Source organism: Drosophila innubila, assembly GCF_004354385.1.
Source record: "Drosophila innubila isolate TH190305 chromosome 2L unlocalized genomic scaffold, UK_Dinn_1.0 4_B_2L, whole genome shotgun sequence".
NCBI classification, from domain to species: Eukaryota; Metazoa; Arthropoda; class Insecta; order Diptera; family Drosophilidae; genus Drosophila; species Drosophila innubila.
The window spans coordinates 20,991,424-21,011,905 of record NW_022995372.1 but is presented as its reverse complement, the minus strand read 5'-3'; the positions used below and the strand labels follow the sequence as shown (position 1 = coordinate 21,011,905).

General features: G+C 40.0%; 9 protein-coding genes across 9 annotated transcripts; 5 read left to right on the top strand and 4 right to left on the bottom strand.

Moving 5' to 3' along the window:
- Nucleotides 1–379: 379 nt before the first annotated feature.
- LOC117781002 (FERM domain-containing protein 5) lies at nt 380–3,581 on the bottom strand. The gene is made up of 8 exons (XM_034617706.1): nt 3,287–3,581; nt 2,854–2,958; nt 2,736–2,778; nt 2,493–2,666; nt 1,893–2,272; nt 1,741–1,829; nt 1,145–1,362; nt 380–1,085 (listed from the first exon to the last, which is right to left on the bottom strand). Exons 1-8 carry the CDS (start codon nt 3,374–3,376, stop codon nt 436–438), a joined length of 1,749 nt encoding a protein of 582 aa, XP_034473597.1. The 5' UTR covers nt 3,377–3,581; the 3' UTR covers nt 380–435.
- Nucleotides 3,582–3,862: 281 nt separating this feature from the next.
- Nucleotides 3,863–5,446, top strand: LOC117781765 (nucleoporin-like protein amo1). Its single transcript, XM_034618587.1, has 2 exons — nt 3,863–4,146; nt 4,207–5,446. The coding sequence occupies exons 1-2, from the start codon at nt 4,070–4,072 to the stop codon at nt 5,384–5,386; spliced, it is 1,257 nt and encodes a 418-aa protein (XP_034474478.1). The 5' UTR covers nt 3,863–4,069; the 3' UTR covers nt 5,387–5,446.
- LOC117781766 (transcriptional adapter 1-like) lies at nt 5,402–6,548 on the bottom strand. The gene is made up of 2 exons (XM_034618588.1): nt 5,652–6,548; nt 5,402–5,581 (listed from the first exon to the last, which is right to left on the bottom strand). Exons 1-2 carry the CDS (start codon nt 6,488–6,490, stop codon nt 5,455–5,457), a joined length of 966 nt encoding a protein of 321 aa, XP_034474479.1. The 5' UTR covers nt 6,491–6,548; the 3' UTR covers nt 5,402–5,454.
- A 279-nt stretch (nt 6,549–6,827) lies between these two features.
- LOC117780113 lies at nt 6,828–7,309 on the top strand. Its single transcript, XM_034616521.1, has 2 exons — nt 6,828–6,912; nt 6,967–7,309. Exons 1-2 carry the CDS (start codon nt 6,907–6,909, stop codon nt 7,207–7,209), a joined length of 249 nt encoding a protein of 82 aa, XP_034472412.1. The 5' UTR covers nt 6,828–6,906; the 3' UTR covers nt 7,210–7,309.
- Nucleotides 7,207–8,004, bottom strand: LOC117780112 (mitochondrial cardiolipin hydrolase). Its single transcript, XM_034616520.1, has one exon. It carries the CDS (start codon nt 7,862–7,864, stop codon nt 7,310–7,312), a length of 555 nt encoding a protein of 184 aa, XP_034472411.1. The 5' UTR covers nt 7,865–8,004; the 3' UTR covers nt 7,207–7,309.
- A 362-nt stretch (nt 8,005–8,366) lies between these two features.
- LOC117781624 (augmin complex subunit dgt2) lies at nt 8,367–9,320 on the top strand. The gene is made up of 2 exons (XM_034618408.1): nt 8,367–8,694; nt 8,756–9,320. The coding sequence occupies exons 1-2, from the start codon at nt 8,475–8,477 to the stop codon at nt 9,247–9,249; spliced, it is 714 nt and encodes a 237-aa protein (XP_034474299.1). The 5' UTR covers nt 8,367–8,474; the 3' UTR covers nt 9,250–9,320.
- A 37-nt stretch (nt 9,321–9,357) lies between these two features.
- LOC117781623 (polycomb protein esc) lies at nt 9,358–11,001 on the top strand. The gene is made up of 3 exons (XM_034618407.1): nt 9,358–9,706; nt 9,757–9,952; nt 10,024–11,001. The coding sequence occupies exons 1-3, from the start codon at nt 9,423–9,425 to the stop codon at nt 10,918–10,920; spliced, it is 1,377 nt and encodes a 458-aa protein (XP_034474298.1). The 5' UTR covers nt 9,358–9,422; the 3' UTR covers nt 10,921–11,001.
- Nucleotides 11,002–11,121: 120 nt separating this feature from the next.
- On the top strand, nt 11,122–15,035 carry LOC117782268 (U4/U6.U5 tri-snRNP-associated protein 1). The gene is made up of 6 exons (XM_034619326.1): nt 11,122–11,448; nt 11,771–12,693; nt 12,752–13,299; nt 13,365–14,135; nt 14,198–14,423; nt 14,490–15,035. The coding sequence occupies exons 1-6, from the start codon at nt 11,199–11,201 to the stop codon at nt 14,643–14,645; spliced, it is 2,874 nt and encodes a 957-aa protein (XP_034475217.1). The 5' UTR covers nt 11,122–11,198; the 3' UTR covers nt 14,646–15,035.
- On the bottom strand, nt 15,023–18,221 carry LOC117782270 (protein-glucosylgalactosylhydroxylysine glucosidase). Its single transcript, XM_034619327.1, is given in 7 exon segments — nt 15,023–15,144; nt 15,206–15,696; nt 15,749–16,264; nt 16,399–16,915; nt 16,918–17,085; nt 17,587–17,954; nt 18,054–18,221. Coding segments are annotated over 7 exon segments (2,220 nt in total). The 5' UTR covers nt 18,143–18,221; the 3' UTR covers nt 15,023–15,073.
- Nucleotides 18,222–20,482: the final 2,261 nt, after the last annotated feature.

Genomic DNA, 20,482 nt, shown 5'->3' with positions numbered 1-20,482 from the left:
TCGAAAATATTTAAGCAATATAGTAATATATAATTAAACAACTGGCTGAGGCTATTAATCTACAACGTAAAGCTAACGCTTTGTAGCATAGCAGCTATATGATATGTTTCGGAACGTGCAAAAAATAGTAACTCATATGTACTTATATCAAACTCACAATGTTATTATTAATGAACAACTTAATGTTTTTTAATGAGCTGCAAAAATATAAAAAAGCTGATTTTCTTTGGCATAGCAAAACTTCCTTTGAACAAAATATTTTTGTAATCTACGCCCAACTCCTCAAAGTTTGTATTTAAGTAATGTTATTTTATATTAAGATAAATAGAAAAATTGACAATAAATAAATATATTTAATCAATAATAATAAATAAATATTCAAACTAAGAATTTAAAAAAATTGCATAATAAATACAAATTTAAATATGCTTTAATTTAGACTTTTCGGCCCAATTTCTCCAAAACAAACTCTTTTAATGGCTGATAATACTGATAGCGCAAACTTAGCATTTCGGGAGAGTTGCGAACGCGTTCGAAAATATCCAGCTCGGATTCCATAATGAGAATCGCAGTTCCGGCCATTGCGATAATAACAAAAATAACGGATGGTATAAAAGCGTGCAATAAATGGAATTTTCTTAAGTTTTTGCCACTTTTGGAGTTAGAGTGTGTGCGTGAAAATTTTCCTATATGTTTCCCACTGGAAATACCGACGGAAGAGCTCGAATTTAAGGCGGGATTGGGCAGCGCATAGTACTGCTTGGATGAATAGTAAAGGTGTTGCTTGGAATCGTTGTGATTGCCACGCGGCTTTCCAGCAACATCATAGCCACTAGCCGTAAGTCCGCTCTCCGTTGACGAATGCTCGATAGAGTCTCGGAACGCATAACCGGAGAGATCTGTTCCCATATGGTTTAGTCTATCTATGTTTGACGAACGCAGACGCGCCTCCTCGCAAACGGGTTCTAAGCTAGGCATCTGGAGACTGCCATTGACACCAACGTCCTGTCCATAGATAAGAATATTCGGAGCCATGGAACAACCCAAAGGCTCGGACATTGTTGATCGCGGCAAACTGCTGTAGCCTACGAAATAATATGGTTATAAAAAACTCAGAATTCAATCATTTTTAAGAATAGTTTACGGATGTGTGCTAGGTCGCCCTGCGGACTGGAAGGAGTCGCTGGCACACTGCTTGCCTTGCGTTTGCTTGAATTTGAATACGTCATCTTCTGCTCACGTAAAGCGTTAATACTCTCAGTCAATATCTCGCGTTCAGTTCGTCCGGTATATCGGAACTTGGTGCCCCAGGAAAAGAATCCGCCTCCAGACACAACTGCCGCATGTTGGCTATTTGGTAATCTGTAGATAATACATTTTTTTTTTTAGAAAATTATACAAATTGGAACATTAAATACAATATGTCTTAGCCGAACCCGAAGCGGACCAGTTTTGAAATATAAAAAAATTCTGTTTAGAAAATAAAAAAAACAAAAATTTAATAAAAAAAAAAAATGTTAATTGCATGAAATTTTAGCTTGGTTTTGAAAACGTGTAAAATAATAATATCATAATCTTAGTTTGGAATTCCTAAAAACAATTAAATTTCTATATTTAAATTTTTAATGCTTAAAAAAACCAGGGAAAATTTAAAATACGATTTTTTTTTTTGTTGAACCACCAAATCGCACTTTCTGCAAAATTTTGGTCGCTTACAAAATTATTGATTATTTAACTTACGTGAAAAAAAGCATCTGCTCGATGGCGCATCTCCATAGATAGCGACAGGCTGGTCCCGAGGGACACTTGAATCCAATTGTATGCTTTTTCTGTAAACAATAAATTCGTGAATATATTAAAAATAGTTCTTGTGGAATGTAGGCATTACTCACGGGCTCCCGACTTTGATCCGTAAAGCTCAAGTGTGCAATAAACATCTTTCCCTCAAAGTTAATCTTATGAACTTCGTTCCAACGAAAATGTTGCGATCGTTTGCCTGCCACATAGGTGCTAATGCCGGCGTGATTAATACCAACGTAGAGCAGCGAGCCGCGATGGTCCTTAACGGGATGAGGGTCAATGCCATAAGTCTCTAGGCCACGTGCGATGCCCATAAACTCATCCATAGCCACCGACGGATCTTGGTCAGGCTTACGTTTTTTATGCAGTTCGATAATCTTCTTTTCAAGATTCTCCGTTTGTCGTAGAGCCAAGTCAAGTGATGACACGTAGTCGCCAATGTGAATGAACTCGTCATAATCCCCAAGTTCCTCTGCAAGAAAAACCCATATTACAATAAATTAGTAAAACACAAAAAGCTAAACATGAGAGAGTCGGACTGCGAAAGACCCTGTACTTAAACAGCAAATGGCTACATCAATTGTGTTTTGAATTTCTTTTCTTTAAATTTTTCCTTGATATGTTAATATACCCTTTATACTAATTAAGTACACGGTCTAAAAATTATAATAAAATTAAAGCCGCTTATTTACCCTGGACGATTAATGCTCCCAATGCGGCTGCCTCACCCATAGAGCAGTACAATCGACCGTGTCGAAGGTCTCTTTTCAACTGCTGGAAGAGCATGATACGGCCATTGCCAGTCAGACGAAATGGATCCGCAGGATAGAATTTTACACGTAAGGAAAAAAGCACTGGATCTATATCTGTAATAATTTAACAGTTTGTTAAGCTTGTTAACTAAAAATAAGTTGAAATTATTGTGTACTATTTACCTTTGCATTGCTTTAATATGGATTTGGCTAGGTCGAGCCAATGCTATAGAGATTTAAATATAGATTGAAGTCATGACAATCAGTTGTTTAGCTCCCAACACCACCGTAGAAAACTCACCCTTTGCTTTCCTGGATCAACGTAACGCAAGCCAAAATAATCCTTTTCCTTAATATCTAGTTGTCTGCATATGTGGTCGACTAGGTAAATGCCTTTATGGAACGGCTAAAATTATTTTAAAGAATATTAAGAAAATTTATGTCAGCTACCAAATTTATTTTTTAATTACAATTTTGTTTTTAATTTCAACTTATTTTGAAAATTAATTATTTTACTTTTAATACAAAATTATATTGATGTGTCGACTATTAAATGAGTAAAAAATAAAATTTGAATTAAATTCTTAATTAGCATAAATCATGTTAATAAATAAATGCCCTCTAGGCACAAACATTTTTACTCAAAACTTTGTACATATATATATATATATGTAAGTACAAATGTGAATTGGAACTTATTCAAGGGACTGACTTGATTTTAATTGTTAACACACCTGGAATTCACATTCCAAAATATCGGAATCATCAAGTAATCGAACTGTGCACTTATACACAATATTACATTCGTTTTTACTTTTGAACATTTTATTTTTCTGCTCTAATAATATCGACTTTTGCACAAGCTCATAAAACACTATAGCCGACCGATATTTCAAAAATTTTCAATTATTTTATATTATTGTTTTAGGAGTCTTAATTTCATTGTTTTACAGATTGTACACAACAATTAGTTAATTTCTAACGATTTTAAAACTTTGTTTGCCGACAATGTCAGTGTCCTTTATCGCCCTTCGCTTTTTCCCGTTGAGGGTGTTAAGGGTGTGTTTTTTATTTGTTGGAGACAACAAACAAGATAAAAGCGCCAAAAATGGACAAATGGCGTAAAATGAGTACTCTTTCTAAAGAGTATACCGAAAATATGCTTATGTTTGTAACAAAAGAAAGTTTCCCTAAACGGTTTAACAGAAAACGTGAAAATTATTTTTCTAAGACTCTTAAATAGCATGCTTAAAGTAAATATAGAATACTACTCAATTGATAAGTTCTCTTCAGAATTCGAAAAATAGCATTTGCTGAAAAGTTCTTTGGCATTTTTTTGCGCTCGTGCTAACGCAACTAAAAAATACCAATATCAGGCAATGCGGTATAAATGTTGACAACATTTTATCGATAGGCATAGTCAGCTGTTTTGCCAATTCTTGGTAACACTGACTGACACCGCCACAGAAATAAGCAAAATTGATTAAGTTGTTAATATTTCTATAAAATCAGCCACAATGGGCGTTTGCCGTTTCTTTCAACAAGGCTCCTGTCGCTTTGGCACCAAATGCCACAATGAGCACTTTGATGTTAAGTAGGTACACGTAAGAACTGATAATGGTTTATTTCTTAATGCTGTTTTGCTCGCTTTTAGACAATACCTGAAAACGGACATAGAATCCTGCATAAACAGCAACATGTGGCGCTTTTCGGTCTACGGACCGTTCAAAGACAAGGGTAACATACCGAACTTTATAGAGGATCAATCATTCGAGGAGGTGAGATTCCAGGCGTACGAGAGTCGACGCCTAAACTGCTTCGATCAATTTCATCAGCAATTTACCAAAGAAGTGCACGATACAATAAACAAAATGAAAGCCATGCTACAGATGACACCTCAAATAATTGATATGATGATAAAGATATACGATGCACCTGAAGGTAGTCAACCCGCTACCAGTAACAATCCCAATCCCTTTGGCTTTGCCGGCAACAATGCGGCACAACAGGTTGGCTCCATATTCAGCAAACCCGCCTTGGGTTCCAGTGGAGGCAACATTTTTGGCGGCCCTGCTGCCACGCCTAGCTTTGCACCTGCCCCCACGGCCAACAGTATATTTGGAGGTGCCTCTGTTGGCGGAAACAATGCGGCAGGCAACATATTTGGTGGTGCAACAAATGCAAATATCTTTTCGCAACCACAACAACAGCAGTCACAAGCGTTTGGGCAACAGCAAGCGAATCCTTTTGGACAACAACAGCCTTTGGCACAGGCACAGCCCTCTATCTTTGCCCAGCCGCAACAGCAGCAACAACAGCTTAATCCTTTTGGACAACCACAAGCAACATCCGCCTTTTCAGGTGGCGGCGGAAATATTTTTACGCAGCCGCAAACAGCGAATCCGTCGCCTTTTGGCCAAGCCAATGCTTTCTTGCCACAACAACAACAGCAGCAGCAGCAACAACAGGCGGGCGGCATCTTCGCACAAGCTGCTGCTGCACCAAATCCCGGCAACATTTTTGCTCAAGCCGCACAGCAGCAACAACAACAGCCACCTAGTGGATTTTTTGGACAAGCAGCAGCGACAACAGGTTTTTCGCAACCTCAGCAACTGCAAATGCAAGCAGAAGCGCCACAGCAGCTGCAGATGCAACAGCAGCAGCAACAGTTGCAGCTACAGCAACAGTTGCAGCCACAGCAACCGCCCAACAGTGCTTCATCTATATACAGTCGCATGGAAGATCTTTCTCAGGAGGAGATTGCGGCATTTAAAGCGGCACAATTTGCACCTGGACAGGTGCCTTTCAAGCCGCCACCACGAGAGCTTTGTTAAACAAGAAACGTTTAGTTATGTCAACATAAATAAAATTTTATAATAAAAACTAATGTATAGTTAATTGCTTAGTGCATCATCATATTCAGACGCTCCATGTTTATAGAGTAAACCGCGTGGGAGCCAATGAGATTGCGATCGCGAAATGCGAGCTGGCAATCCTTGAGTGTAATCACAGTACGTTCGCAGGGCAATCTGTTGAGTTATAACAGAGAATATATATATTACAAACTACAGGGTTTTTTGATTATCATCAGATACTTGCACTTGTTCGCAGGCTGAGAGAAAGACAATATCATCATTTTGTCTCCTCATAAAGTTGGCTGTATTAAGCTCCTTGTCGTGCTCCAGCGGAGTATCGTCTACCTTCTGGCGGGTGACTGTGTTCCGCAGTGAAGGATCACGCAGTTGTGCACCCACATCATAATAAAAGTTACCCTCGCCACTTGTCTTGTAATGCTTGCGTTTTTTAATGATCGATGTTAGCAGATCCTTGAGCAGCACCTGCACAGCCATTGCCACATACTCTGCCACATTGTCGTCCACTGAGATGAGGCCTATTTCCCAGGCGCCGATTAGAAAACGTCCCATAATGAAGCCAGCGTCCGGCAGAAACAATTCTTGTGCACAGTAACGTTGTGTGGGCAACTGTTGCTGTTGTTGTTGCAATCCCTGATCTCCGCCTAATGAGGGCGGACGTATCAGCTGCATGTTGTCCTCCTTAACGAACTCCAGAACATCGCATAGTTCAAATGTGATGCGATCCGCAAATGTGCGTGAACTGCGTTTACGTTTCCGATTGCTGCTGCTGCTGCTAGTTGAGGCGCCTCCACTGCCGCCGCTTCGGCAACTGGGCTGCAGTGAAGCAATTGTTTCTGGAGGCGCAAAGGCGTCTATTTTATTAAGCAGGGCCAACAGAAACTGGTTGTGCAAATGCAGCTTCTCTGGCGTCATAATTTTGCGAGACTCGCAATCAAACTCCTCTTTGCTCCAGCGATTGCGAAACCAGTTTTTCATATTTCCTCTGTAGAGCTCCCAATTGTCGCCAAGGGCGACACACAGTGCCTCCTTGGCCACAAGTACCTTATCCGTGAGAGCATTCATTAAGAATTTTTTTTTAAATAATAAAATTAAGTCCCAATGTTTTGTTTTCGCTGGTGGTTATCGGTAAAACAACTGACTTATTCATCGATTAGTTGTTATCATTTACAACTGCCACCCTGTGTTCGTGGCTAGTATTTTTATTTTAGCAATTTTGTATCAGGATTTCAGCTAACTTTCTGATGCTTCCAAAAAAAAAAAAAAAATTTCGTCAAAAAATAAGCAAAAAAAAATTGGAAAAAGGTACATAAATTCCGAATAAATTTTTCTGAAATTTACCAATTTTTTTGGGTACATAAATCGAGGCGGATCGGAAACTTTTGCTAGGTGGCAACTTATGATGTTTCCTCTTAAAAGTTGGCAACAGTGAATAACAAACACAAACATCTTGTAAACAAACAAACACGTGCAGAATAATCATGGAGGCAAGTTTTAAAATAAAAAGATTTAAAACTTATTTTAATAGCTTATATTCACAGAAGTCGAAAAAATCTAAGGCGCCCAAGAAAGCAAAAGACGCTTCGCTTACAATTAAGATTGCTGCCATGCAGCGTAAACAGAAGGAAGTGGCTCGCGTGTTGCAACTCAAACATGAAATATTAGTTAAATCGGAGGTGTCCTATCTGGAATATATTGAAATGCGCTCCGAGTTGGAGCGTCTTAATACACTAAGGGAGACATTCACGCGTCGCGTTGAGAAATTAAAACAACAGGCCAAATAGTTAGTAATGTTTTATATTAAGTAATCCCCCAAGGATTTAGTTTAAACAGTATGAGTAATATGTTTATGTGAGTAATAAAATTAAAATGTATCACGTTTAATCAAATGCTATTAGAAACATCCCACATTCGATAGAACTCCTCTTCCAATTTAGTTACAGTAACGATATCTGTAGTAACCAAGCAGTTTTCCCAGTTTCCACCGAAGCCTTGCATAGTCCAATTCACGGAACCAGTAAGTACCAGGGGGCGGTACGGCTCAACCTTAAAGGGTGGAGGAATTTTTCCGACGGTGTCATACACGCCTCTATGACCATCGATCACCATGAACTTGTGATGCATCATTACAGTTTTTAATTGCGGCACACGAATATCGATCGGTAGCTCGGTTTCCAAATATGACATCTTTCCGCCCGATGAGCAGAGCATTTCATTATCCGTAATTATCCGGATGTTGACACCACGTTTATAAGCTTCAATTAATGCATTCATGATACCAATTACAGTAAATGTGTACATCGCAAAGTCAATGGTATATTTAGCCTCATCAATGTATTTTATCACATTTTGTATGTTGCGGTGCATGCAGTTTTCGTTCTCGCATGGCGTAGCATTGTAATTACGGGCACAACACTCGCTCAATTCGTTGAATATCATTAAGTCCAGCACCTCTCCATTGTATTTTTTTTCGATCCTTTTACGCTTTATTGCGCTGACAATTGTTTTATAGGCAATCAATGTGCCGACACCGATAGAGATTGTGACTAAAACGAATTTTCCGCCCAACCAACTGTACACTATGAAATATATTTGATACAATTGGAATTCATCGTTTGGTTGCAGCAATTGAATACTTACTTTTAATGCGCGCAAATATTTTTATCAAAATTTGCAATTTGATTAAAATGGTACAAGCTGCCTGATCGGAAAAATTTTAAAGGGTGGCAGCCCTTGAACCGGGTGGCAGCTTTCCACACCAGTGCTGCCAACTTTTTAGGGGGAAAAATAGCTGTTTCTGTCTGGAAATTTGTTGTTGTGGGCACATTTGCACAGTTGTACCAAAAATATTAATATCACAACTTTGCTGAATATATATTTAAAATAGCCAGATATTCAGCTAATAGCAATTTTTATATTTTGTCCAGCAAACGAACTGAAAATAGTCAGAACTAGCTATAAATATATAAAATAACTAAGTTGGCAACAGTGAACAAACATCAACTCAATTTAAACTAAACAGTAGATTTTTTAAGTGCTTACAGTCAAAATGAGTGATCCGTCTAGCACAAATTTGTCCACTGAGACACGAGAACTACTGGAAGCGCGCGATTCTGAGCTTAATAAAGTGCTAAAGCTAAAATTAGTATTAAATGAATTACGATCTTTAAATCTTGAGCAAGATGAAACACCAGAAATCAAACGCGTTCTCAGATTGATTTCGGTAAACGAATATATTCGACTGGGAGATGAACAGGTTCATTTACTGGGTAAGAGATTTTATTTAATTAATTGAAATAAATAAAATATGTTAATGTGTCCCTTTTTTAGACTTGCAGGAATGCAGCAGCTGCCCGCCGCTTAGTTACACTGACTGCAAAGCCTTGCGCACCAAATTGGCGTCCAATCTGCGTAAGACCCTAACACCCATTGTTGAGTTGGGCGATAAAATACGCAAGGAACTGCCGGATGCAATGACAAAAGATAGGGAACCGCAGCTGTCCACGGGACAACAGGAAATCATAAGGCTGCAAAAGGAACAACGCGAATGCCTGCAAAAATTGGTAGAAATGCAACGTAAAAAGAATGCTCTAATGATGACAACAGCCGATTTAAAAATGGGACCACATCTTGTAAATGAACTGAAAGTGCAACAATCGCAGGCGGAATTATTGCAAACAAAAGCGGATTTGTTGCGTATTTACTTTATTAATGATATATTCACACGTACAGATCACAGCTTAAAAGCCCATAAGGAAGTAGACAAATATCTCAATGAACTGCTGAGTGCCAATCAGACAAAAGCAGTAAGCGGTCGGCGTTGAATCGAATAAAACTAATTATTATTTAATTTAAGAAATCGAAATATACATGTAGCTTATAGAACAAATTTAAATGAGTGTTGCCAGACTGTTTCTTAATTTTATTTTGATTAAATTTGTGACACGTTGGCAACACTGCCGCAACAAATAAAAAGTAAACAAGGCGGCGTCGCGCAATGACGGAAAATAGTTCTAGCGAAAGTAAAGAGGAGCAGTCATTAAATGGAGATGCTTTCTTACCGGAGGAACCAACGGCATTAGCCACTGTAGGTGCTGAATATTCCAGCACAGGCATTGATTTTGAGGATACTGTATCCCTAGACTCGGCCAGCGTCTTAAGCACAACCACTACTACAACAACAACACGCAGCAAAAGCAAGTCGCCAAATACGCGCAAGTTGAGAAAGTTATGCCGGCGTGCCAAGGCGCCTAAAATGGTGCAACCTCTCTACAAGTACAGGTACATCAGCAGAAAAGTGTTAGGAACATGATTTAATATTCTATTCGCAGTTATCATGTTCGCGAGGATCACAATCACCAGATCTTTGGTGTGCAGTTTAATCCCTTTCTGGACAGAAGTCAAGCGGTGTTTGCCACTGTGGGCAAAGATCGTGTGTCTATCTATGAATGTGTGAAGAATAACTTGGAGGCTGAGTCTGATGAAGAGGACGGCATACGCCTGCTGCAGGTCTACGCAGATCCGGATGTAAGTTCAGCAAATAAACAGTTCGATTCCCTTTGAGAAGGTAGTCTGATAAAAATTTTAATTCCTTGTAGACTGATGAAAGCTTCTATACATGTGCATGGTCCTATGATTCGATCTCTGGTGATCCTGTGCTGGCTGCAGCTGGTTATCGTGGCGTCATCCGCATCTTCAATATAATTAAACATCAGTGTGCTAAGAATTATATTGGACATGGACATGCCATCAATGAGTTGAAGTTTCATCCGGTGCTGCCTCAGTTGCTGCTCTCCGGCAGCAAGGATCACTCGCTGCGCTTGTGGAATATTCAAACGGATGTGTGTGTTGCAGTATTTGGAGGAGTGGAAGGGCATCGTGATGAGGTTTTGTCAATTGATTTTGATTTACGCGGGGATCGAATCATGTCCAGTGGCATGGATCATTCGCTTAAACTGTGGCGTCTCAATAAGCCAGATATTAAGGAAGCTATCGAGCTGAGCTCGAGCTTTAATGCCAGTAAAAATACGGCTCCATTTCCAACAATCAAAGAGCATTTTCCGGACTTTTCAACACGCGACATTCACCGCAATTATGTTGACTGCGTGCAGTGGTTTGGAGACTTTGTCTTTTCCAAGTCATGCGAGAATTCGATTGTCTGCTGGAAACCGGGAAAACTGTCCGCGCATTGTCACGAGGCTAAACCACAGGATTCCACCACAGTTCTCCATCATTTTGACTACAAAATGTGCGAGATTTGGTTTGTACGCTTTGCATTTAATGCCTGGCAAAAGGTGCTGGCTCTTGGCAACCAGCTGGGCACAACGTTTGTCTGGGAGCTTGACTCCAATGATCCCAATTTGACCAAGTGCAGTCAACTTGTGCATCCTAAATGCACATCAACCATACGACAAACATCATTTTCCAAGGATGGATCTGTATTAATTTGTGTCTGTGATGACAGCACAGTTTGGCGCTGGGATCGTGTTAATTAAGCTTACATTTTCTATACGTACTTGTATTTATTTATATGCATATTTTAAACATTAATATTGACCAGTTCAGAGCTGAAACGTTAATTTTTTACCTTTGGCGCTAATAATAAAATATAATCGATAAGTGGTTGCGGACCGATAAATTACAAGTGGCAACTCTGCGTACCCTAGTTATCAAACAGTGTTGGAAAAGTTTAAAAGCAAAACAAAAAAGAAGAAGGCGAAAACGTTTAGAAATTTCAGTAATTGACAAAAAATTATTGATTTAATTGCACAAAATGGGTTCGTCGTCTGGTAAAAAGCACAAAAAGGATAAGAAACACAGTCATCGGTCGCGATCACGCGAACGTACACATCGCGGACCGGAAGATGAGGATGTCACTTTGGATCTGACGGACGATTCGTCGTCAACGCGACACAGACACCACAAGCACAAGAAACACAAGGAACACCGTCACAAGCATCACAGGCATAAGGAGCGCGAGCGTCCCAGCGAGGTCATCTCCCTCGAGGAATCGGACTCCGACAGTAAGTGGCCCCAAGTGCCGTTTTCTTTAGTTTATTGTGCAGCCCATTTAAAGGGGCAATTGCGCAGTATCTCAAAACGAAAAGCGATATTTCAATGGAGTTTTGAAAGTAATGCCTTGCAATTGCCTTGGTGCTGCACTGTTTGTGGCCAGAACTCACTAAAGCGCTCTTGTTCTTTTTTGTTTTTATTTCTTGTCTTTCAGATGGACAGACTGTGAGTTTGAGAAACGAGACAGAATGAAAAGAAATTCATATAAATTTGCGATTGGGCTGAATAAAGCCAATTTCTAGTCTATACTAAGTTTATTAATCTATTTTGCAGGTTCCGATTGCGTGGAGGTGCCAGTTGAACAGGATCCCAAAGCAAAGGGACGAGAGAGAGAGCCAGCGGCACGGGATCGAGAACTGTTGGTCAGAGAGCGCGAGCCAGTTGCTCGTGAGCGAGAGCCACCTGCTCGTGAGAAAGAACGCGATCATGAAGTGTCAACACCACCACCACCGCAAATCTCCAAGCATGTGGATTACGAACGTGAGCGACGGCGAGAGCGTGAAGTTGAAAGAGAACGCGAGGCACGCAAACGTGTTGCTAGAGAGCGCGAGCGTGTGCGAGGACGTTCCCGATCTCAATCTCCACCAGCACAGCATCAACAACATCAACATTATCAACGTTCCCATTCGCCAAAGGCAGACAACAGCACCAATCGCCAAAAGCGTAGCAACAGAGAACGAGAACAGGGACGTGAACCAGGACGAGAGCATGGCCGGGAGCAAGGACGAGAGCAAGGTCGGGAGCAAGGGCGGGAACGTGATCGCGTCCGCTCACGTAGTCACTCGCCGATACCGGAGAATGGTGCTGGCGATGTGCTCTCCATCACGGAGACTAACAAATTGCGTGCCAAGCTTGGCCTGAAACCACTCGAAGTGGATGCGGGACCCAGCAAAGCGACGCCAACAGCCAGTAGCAGCCACCAGGAGAGTAAGAGGTCTGGTGCCGAAAAGGATCTCTCATCCTACAAGGATGAATGGGGCGAGTTCTTACACAAGCCCGCAGATAACATCAAGGAGAAAAAGGAGGCAGAAAAGCTACGTGAAAAGCTTAAGCAGCGCAAGGAGAAGCGTTTCCTTGAAGAGCGTTTGGCACGCATTCGCACATTAGGCGAATCAGACGAAGAGACGGATAATGTGAACAAATGGGTTGATCGCAACAAGCGTGTTGTAAATGAGCGTGAGGAAGCGATGCGCAAAGTAAGTGAACATAATTAATGTAAAGTTTAATATAATTTAACAGTTGCATTTCTTCTAGGCCAAAGAACTAGAGGAATTGGATGAGGCGTTTGGTGTTGCGGATTTAGTAGAGCAAGAAAAGCAAAAAGCGCGACAATTGGCTTATGGCGATCGGAACCTAAAGGGTCTTCGCGTTGAGCACGACATGGATGACTTTGGTGAGGGCCGCACGGTCATTTTAACGCTCAAGGATCAGGAAGTGCTCAACGAAGAGGATGGCGACACTTTGGTCAATGTCAATATGCTCGACGACGAACGCTACAAAAAGAACTTGGCCAACAAAAAGCTCAATCCCCTTAGCTATGGCTACAATGTCTATGAGGAACAATACGATGAGCTTGGAAATCCCATTGAGCGTTCCATTCTCGAGAAATATGATGAAGATCTTGATGGAAAGCCCAATACACGAAAAAACTTTGTAATTGGTGAGAACGTAGAGGAAGAGCGCGAACACAGACGCAAGCTACTGGAAATTAAAACCAAATTAGTTGGTAAGCGATTGGAAACCCTGCAGGATACCCATATAAAATTAGCATCAGACACGTTCAGTGCAGAGGAGCTGGCAACGTAGGTTTTTAACATCCTCATTAATTTTTCCATAGTTAACTTTTTCTTATGTTTTGTTTCCACAGGTTCAGGAAGCCAAAGAAAAAGATTAAAAAGAAACTGCGTCCGAAGCTAAAAGCCGAGGATTTAGAGCCAATTGATGAGCCTTCAAGTTCCTCAAATTTGGGCAGTCGTCATGGACGTTACCGTGAAGCTGACGATGAAGATGTTCCAATGAAAGATGAGCCACAATTTAAGCTGGAAAATGATGACGAAGATTTGGAGCGTGTATTAAACAAGGCACGCAAACTAAAGCAAAAGGAGAACATCATCAAAAAATCTTTGCCCTTTGATGTGTCGTGCATTAAGCGCGATATTAAGCCCGAGCCGGTGGACGAGGCCAACAGTGCTGAAGGCGTTGTTCTTAGCAGCGCCGATGGGAACATTGTGCTCAATGCCACTGCAGAGTTTTGTCGCACGTTGGGCGATATTCCGACGTATGGCATGGCGGGAAATCGTAATGAGGACTCCAATGATATGATGGACTTTGATAACAACGAAGCATTGGATGACCATATGGATGCCAATCAGGAGGAGCCAACACTTAGTCATGGCACATGGAATTCGGTTAATCCTGATGAAGTGATGCAACCCGCTGATTTAGATAATCTGGGCGATGATGTTGAGGAGCGTGCCATATTGGATGAGGAGCCAGATGTGGGCGCAGGTGTGGCAAATGCCTTACGCCTGGCCCTATCCAAGGGTTATCTGGAGAAGGAGGAGAAGAATCGGCCGAGCAACACGAAAATGGCGCATCTGCAGGCCAAGAACTATTCCATTGAAGATAAGGCAGCTGGGTAAGTAAATTGCGACTCTTTGGTTTATAGAAAGATTTATTTTTAAGAATTTCCATTGTTAGTGAGGACGATAAAATTGGACGTCGCGATCGTTTTCATGCTGGTCCTATTATGGACTTTAAGGACAAAGAGACATTTAAGCCAAATGTTAAACTGGATTACATTGATGACAATGGACGCATTTTGAACCTCAAAGAGGCTTTCCGCTATCTGTCGCATAAGTTCCACGGCAAAGGACCTGGCAAAAATAAGATTGAGAAGCGTCTCAAGAAAATGGAACAAGATGGTGTAAGTAAAACTTGGTGCTAACTAATCTGGGAGATATTAATTGATTTCATCTACACACACACACAGTTGATGAAAACCATGAGCTCCACGGATACGCCGCTCTGCACGCTTACCATGTTGCAGCAAAAGCAAAAGGAAACCAAAACGCCATATGTGGTGTTAAGTGGCAGCAACAAAAACACCGCTGGTGTCAGCGGCGCCTCAATATCAAAGTTTAAGTAAAGAATATGAATTGAATGTGTTTTCCAATTTTCCAATACCCAGCCACAACGAAATGCAATAGTTACTTCCAAAATCACACACAACTAAATGCTTAGTGTCAATTTAGTCGATATACACATAAGTTTAGAGTTCTGAACAACACACAAACTAAGTTCATATTTATTGGAATACAATATAAAATCAACAAACTCTTTTGTAACTTCAGTTTACAGCTTAAATGTAACAGCTAATTACACTTTCTTTTTGTCTAAAATTGATTTTATTTGAGATTTTTTAAGTTATTTGAATTTTTTGGGATTTTTAATATTTGTAAACCTTGTAAAACCTTTTAAAACAATGCAGAATTTAGGACAAAAGCAATTAAAAATCTTGAATAATTTCATTTGGCAATACAAAGTATTTTTATTTCAAAGTGAATATATAAGTCTTTAAGTTTCGTGTTTTCCGTCGGAACTTATCAGATGAATGTTCAACGGCGGATGTCCTAAATGTAGGGTAACTGCAAAGTAAACAGTGTATATATTAGTTAATAGCTTAAGTAATTTGTATTTTACTTTTACCAGTAAAGTTGCTGCCCAGTTGTGTGCGATTGTTGCCCTGGATCAGCTCAAAGTGTTGATTTGTCAGACCCGAGCAGTTCAAGGTGGATTTTTCAAATTGGAAACTCCAACTACATTTGCTTTCTGCAAATTGGATAAAATTAACCTGCACCTGGTCCACATTGAGTGGCAAATTGGCAGTCACTAGCTGCAGCTGCAATGTATCATCAACTCGGGCAAAGTTAAGCCCGCCATAGCCAAAGATCAGCGCTTGCAGAAATCCGCCAATGCCAGTGAGAAAATTGGCAGAACCATCATAGCCGATTGGTGTCTCACTCCACACCTTAAACTCGGGACGCACATAGCTCTGATAACCACGGGCAAAGTAATTATGTGCACGCCAATCCTCCTTTGTTGCTAGATAGTTGGCAGCGAACATTGACCAGGTCATGGCGGGGCCCGACTCCCGTGTCACATTAGCATAATAATGCAAATCATTTAAATGTGTCGCGCTGCAGGGATAAGGAATAAGTAACAGCTCATCCGCTTATATGTAAATCTCACCTGGTATCAAACTGCAGTGGATATCCGAGTAGAATTGTATCCGCCTGCTTCACAATAGCATTCAATTGATATCCCAAATGCTGCGGATGATAATCCAACTCCACATCATGCAGTATCACCAGACGATCCCTTAACCGTCGCCATTTCTCATATAAATCCGTGTTGTTGTTGTTGCTACACTTGCCACCTGTCCAAGCGGCAAAATCCAATGCTAATTTTGACACTGCATTTGTGTACACGTTGTCATCAATATTGGCGTGATCCTCATCTGGACCCATAATATTGCGAAAATGACATGACTGCCTCTCACAGCTCGCTCTGCTGACCAGGAACTCGGCCACCTCGGCAACTATGGGCCAGGCCTTCTCACACAGCCAGTTGTAGTCATTGGATTGTGCAAAAAGCTTTTGTAAAGCAAAGGATATGTCTGGGGAGATGTGAATCTCCTGTTGAGCCACTTCGGGGCAGCAGGGATTGGTTACCTCCGTGCCCGTGTAGGCGCTTTCCCAGGGAAATCTGTGAAAACAAATAAGAAAACAAAATCAAGATGTTCTCTCTTACTTTAAAAATCCAAATTCTCTGTACATTTTCTAGGCGTATTTCTTGTAGTGCAGAAAATTGGAGATTCCTCTCCAGCTAAGGAAACGCACCTGGCACCCTTGTAACCCGTCAGATTGGCATTGTATCTGGCGCCTTCCAAATGCCTGTAACGATAATCCAGCAGCAGTTTACCATAATCATAGCCGAATTGTGTCACCACAGGCAGCATCCAAATTTCTGTATCCCAAAAATTGTGACCCTGATAATCCGCCTCTAAATTACCACGTGCCAATCCAGTGGGACTTAGTCCATAGTATGGTTCATTAGGTTGATTGCTATTCGAAGATGGCAACGAGCTAGCCAAATAAAAGATGCCAGCATTGATAATCCTGGACAACTCCAATGCATTGCCAATGATTTTAATGGAGAATCTTTTATCCCAGAACTCATGCCAGGCATCTTTTTGAGTTTGCAGCAAGGCAACATCATTTAATTGAAGCACATCCTTCATTTCCTTAAGTGCCACACTTTGTTGACGGTCTATGGAAACGATGACACGATGTTGTAGCTCCGGCTGCCATGTCGGCCAAGTCAGTTGACGCGGTTGCTCCAGTGATTCACTGAAACCACGTGAATCTCGTGTTTTTTCGGCTGGAATTTCTCAAACTCCAACACTTTGGTGCGTCCACGAAGTTTGCGAAAATCTTCAGCAGCGTCGCTTCCATTGTTGATCACAACAAAGTCAAAGGCATCGCTGGGATTGCCCGGCTGCTGGGTCAGCTTAAGGTACTTGGTTGCTGCAGGTGAGAGTATAATTATTCCTTCAGATATCATATAGAACTGGTAAGTAATGACTCTTTAATTTTCCACTTTCATTATAATTCGAAGAAAATGTATATATCAATGTGAATGCCTAAAGGTAACAACTGAAATATAAATATATAAAATGATTTATTCTTCAAATTGATTTGGTCGATTCTACTATTTGGATTATGTTAAATGTATATAAAAAGATCATTTTACAATGTAACTTTTTTTTAATAAAAAAAATAGTTTTATTCCGAAAGTTAAGTAACATAAAAATAAAAAAATAGTTTGTTTTCGTAACTTTTATAAAATAGTTTTCATTTCGTATCGTTTTCACTCAAAACATATATCCGTAATGGTCGATAAACGTTAATAACATTAAACGGACAAAATAAAGAGTTTAAACATTTTGACTACTTGCCACAGGACTTATAGTAAATTTTAGTAAAATGTTATTTAATATTTATATCAATCAATTACACAAAACTCACAGTTAGTCAATGTAGCTGAAATATTTCTGATGGCCAGCACTTCATATACCAATGCTCTATTATAATATCGATGAGGATAAGTGCGTTGTTCCAGAGTAATACCAACGGAGGTGTAACTTGTTCTATATTGAAAGAAGCCATCACGGAGATTCATTTCATAGCTGATGTCATAAGACTGATCATTAGATAAGCAGCCAAAGCGATCACAAATCTCAGTGTTTATATTTATCCAATTGGGAATACGAGCACGCTTACTGTTTCCAGTAGCTCCATTGTATACCCCATTCATAAAAATGGCATCGCCAAAAACCGTATAGCCCAAATGACCATTTGATAAGCTAGGCATAAAGTTCAGATCCGAGGGCAAACTGAGTAAATATAATATTGAAAGTTTAAGATGGGATAGTTAAATATAATAAGATTTTCCCAATTTAATCCAAAGAGCTATAAATGGAGTTTACTCATACCTCTGGGTCTTGAGCAGGTACGGTTCTAAAGTGTCTGCCCTGGTGCTCCAGATAAGTCCGAAAATTAATACCGAACACAATTTAAACATGTTTCGCTTAAGTTGATCCAATGTCTGGGAATGCTCGGATTATACTGAAATATCTCTCTCAGCTCTGGTTGCTTGACAGCTGGAAGAAAATTGATAAGTATTAATCTGAGTAGGGGGCACTGAACACTCGCTTATTGTTTACTTTAGTCTGAGTGAATAGAGCTCTCTCAGCTTATATTCTTAACTTTCTTCCCCTCCTTGTTCAAGTGCTCTTTTATCAGCTTCAATCGATGACGATTTTGATAAGGCTTATAGAGAGAAAATGTAGAATTCTCTTATATTAATCGATAATTTCGTATTATAAGTAAAACTTCGATATAATCTCATTTTAAGTAACATTTTATCAGACTAATTAATATATAAAGATTTAGAGCTCAGTTCGACGAAACAAATAACTTTTTTTCAGAATTAAATATTGTACAATTCCCAACAAATATACAATTGCAATAATGCATCAAATTACGTAAAGACGAAGTATACAAAGTGAAAGTAGGGTTCAAAAAAAGTCTTATAAGAACAATTAAAAAAAAAACAATTATTTCAGTTTGTGTTCAAAAGCTGGTTCAACTCAAAGTTTGATTCTTTATTCAATTAATTAAACTTAATTAGAATAATGAACTTCGTATTATTATTTTATTGAGACATTTAATATAATTAGTATTTTATGTACGTATTTGAATTGAAAAAAGTCTTTATATTCCGAAATCTGATTCCGTAATTAAGAATTCTTATTTAGAGGTATTCATATGAAAGAGACTTTTCCATTTCGATAGTTTAAAAGATTCATTCTGCTTCCCGTTTCCTCAACTTTTGCAAATATTGATCAGTTGCTCTCATAGGAAAACGTTTAAAGGTAGAATCTCTGAATCCCTTTGGTATATTGGAAATCGCATTTCAGAAGAGTCTATAAAAAGTAAAGTCGTTTTTTTATGGGTTGCACTTGTCGCATAGACTGTTGTTGATAATTGAGACAGAGATTAGGCGTGGTGCACATACAGAGATAGAGAGAGAGGGAGAGAGGAAGACGAAGACAGACATAGGAAGAGAAAGATGCGCTGATGATGTGCTGATGAATGGAAGCGCAGAGACAATAGGATGTGGGAAATCTTCTAATGGCATCAACTCAAAAGAAAAGTCATTAAACGGTTAACTGAGAATCGCAGCTGGTTCATCACAACTCTGGGGTGGCCCAGCGACCCGTAGCACCTGCGTATAGTATACTTTATTCTATAACAATTTTTCCTTCTTTCATTTTTTTTTTCTATACGAGAATATGGTCTATTTTATGTTGCTTTTCTTTTGTTTTTGTTATTTTTTTTTTTTACTATGCATAATTCTTAGCTGCTCTTCTTCGCAGCTGGGCTAATTATATAGCTTTTGTTGTTGGCACTAATTACGTGAGAATCTCCGCGTGCATCGAAGCTTTCTGTGATTCCATAGAAGTATTACCCAGCCGTAGAAACCATAGAGGCCCATTCCAAAATCAAATTCGACATCGCCATTATCATCTTTGCCCCGACAGCGAAGCGTAACCAATAGAACAGCTATGACTATGGTTATAGGAAGAGATGCCCGACTAACTATAACCGATATGCGCTCATGACTTGCCGTCTTTTGCGTGCTGATCACAGAGGGGGTAGCTAAGAATTGGGTTGAGAGAGGGCTAAGAGGTAGTCGGGGGAAGTTGGAAAGCAACCGGTATAACCCTTACATCTTAACTCAGCTATCTCAACTAATTTTAATGACGTTACGCCACGATAGGTTTTCTGCTCAAGATCCATAAAGAAATGCTCAGGTGTTCGGGGCTATAAGAGTATAGGCACAACAGGTACAGTCCAATTTTAATGTTGTTGCTGTTGTTGCTGTTGGCTTGTCTTCTGCCTCTTTTGTGGTTACTTGGCACGAGATCCGAATCAGTTTTAGATCTATGGGCCCCGTGATTTACCCTTTGTTATGCGGCTTTACTTCCCCCCTATTAGCGCTGTCTTCTTCTTGCACGCACACACTTGTTGTCTCGCTCTGTCAAATTTGAAATGCTCGTGTTGTTGTTATTGTTGCTAGTGTTATTTTTGTGTTCAAGAAGTCTATGTTGAGCCTGCCTATCGCGATGTCGTCGCTCGCCGAAGCGTAACTGAAATATTAAAACATTTTTTTTCTTTTTTTTATGCCTATTTGTTTGTTGTTTTTTTGGTCGGCCATTTTGCTGGTGGTTTTGGCGTCAGATTTTGGATTTTTTGCAGTCTTTTTTTGTAGTTGTTGTTGTCAGTTTTTGTTAACCTGTTGCCCGAAAAGTCGCGTCGAGAAATTTACGCAACGAAGCGTTACCAATGAGTTTCCGCT

Coding starts and splice junctions, on each gene's coding strand:
- LOC117781002 (XM_034617706.1), bottom strand. CDS start 3,376: ATGTTCAAAAGTAAAAACGAATGTAATATTGTGTATAAGTGCACAGTT. Junction 2,959..3,286: donor TTTTGGAATGTGAATTCCAG/GTGTGTTAACAA, acceptor AAATAATTTTAG/CCGTTCCATAAAGGCATTTA. Junction 1,830..1,892: donor CGGATCAAAGTCGGGAGCCC/GTGAGTAATGCC, acceptor TATTGTTTACAG/AAAAAGCATACAATTGGATT.
- LOC117781765 (XM_034618587.1), top strand. CDS start 4,070: ATGGGCGTTTGCCGTTTCTTTCAACAAGGCTCCTGTCGCTTTGGCACC. Junction 4,147..4,206: donor AATGAGCACTTTGATGTTAA/GTAGGTACACGT, acceptor GCTCGCTTTTAG/ACAATACCTGAAAACGGACA.
- LOC117781766 (XM_034618588.1), bottom strand. CDS start 6,490: ATGAATGCTCTCACGGATAAGGTACTTGTGGCCAAGGAGGCACTGTGT. Junction 5,582..5,651: donor CTCTCAGCCTGCGAACAAGT/GCAAGTATCTGA, acceptor ATAACTCAACAG/ATTGCCCTGCGAACGTACTG.
- LOC117780112 (XM_034616520.1), bottom strand. CDS start 7,864: ATGATATTCAACGAATTGAGCGAGTGTTGTGCCCGTAATTACAATGCT.
- LOC117781624 (XM_034618408.1), top strand. CDS start 8,475: ATGAGTGATCCGTCTAGCACAAATTTGTCCACTGAGACACGAGAACTA. Junction 8,695..8,755: donor TGAACAGGTTCATTTACTGG/GTAAGAGATTTT, acceptor TCCCTTTTTTAG/ACTTGCAGGAATGCAGCAGC.
- LOC117781623 (XM_034618407.1), top strand. CDS start 9,423: ATGACGGAAAATAGTTCTAGCGAAAGTAAAGAGGAGCAGTCATTAAAT. Junction 9,707..9,756: donor CAACCTCTCTACAAGTACAG/GTACATCAGCAG, acceptor TTCTATTCGCAG/TTATCATGTTCGCGAGGATC. Junction 9,953..10,023: donor AGGTCTACGCAGATCCGGAT/GTAAGTTCAGCA, acceptor AATTCCTTGTAG/ACTGATGAAAGCTTCTATAC.
- LOC117782268 (XM_034619326.1), top strand. CDS start 11,199: ATGGGTTCGTCGTCTGGTAAAAAGCACAAAAAGGATAAGAAACACAGT. Junction 13,300..13,364: donor AGTGCAGAGGAGCTGGCAAC/GTAGGTTTTTAA, acceptor TTGTTTCCACAG/GTTCAGGAAGCCAAAGAAAA. Junction 14,424..14,489: donor AGAAAATGGAACAAGATGGT/GTAAGTAAAACT, acceptor ACACACACACAG/TTGATGAAAACCATGAGCTC.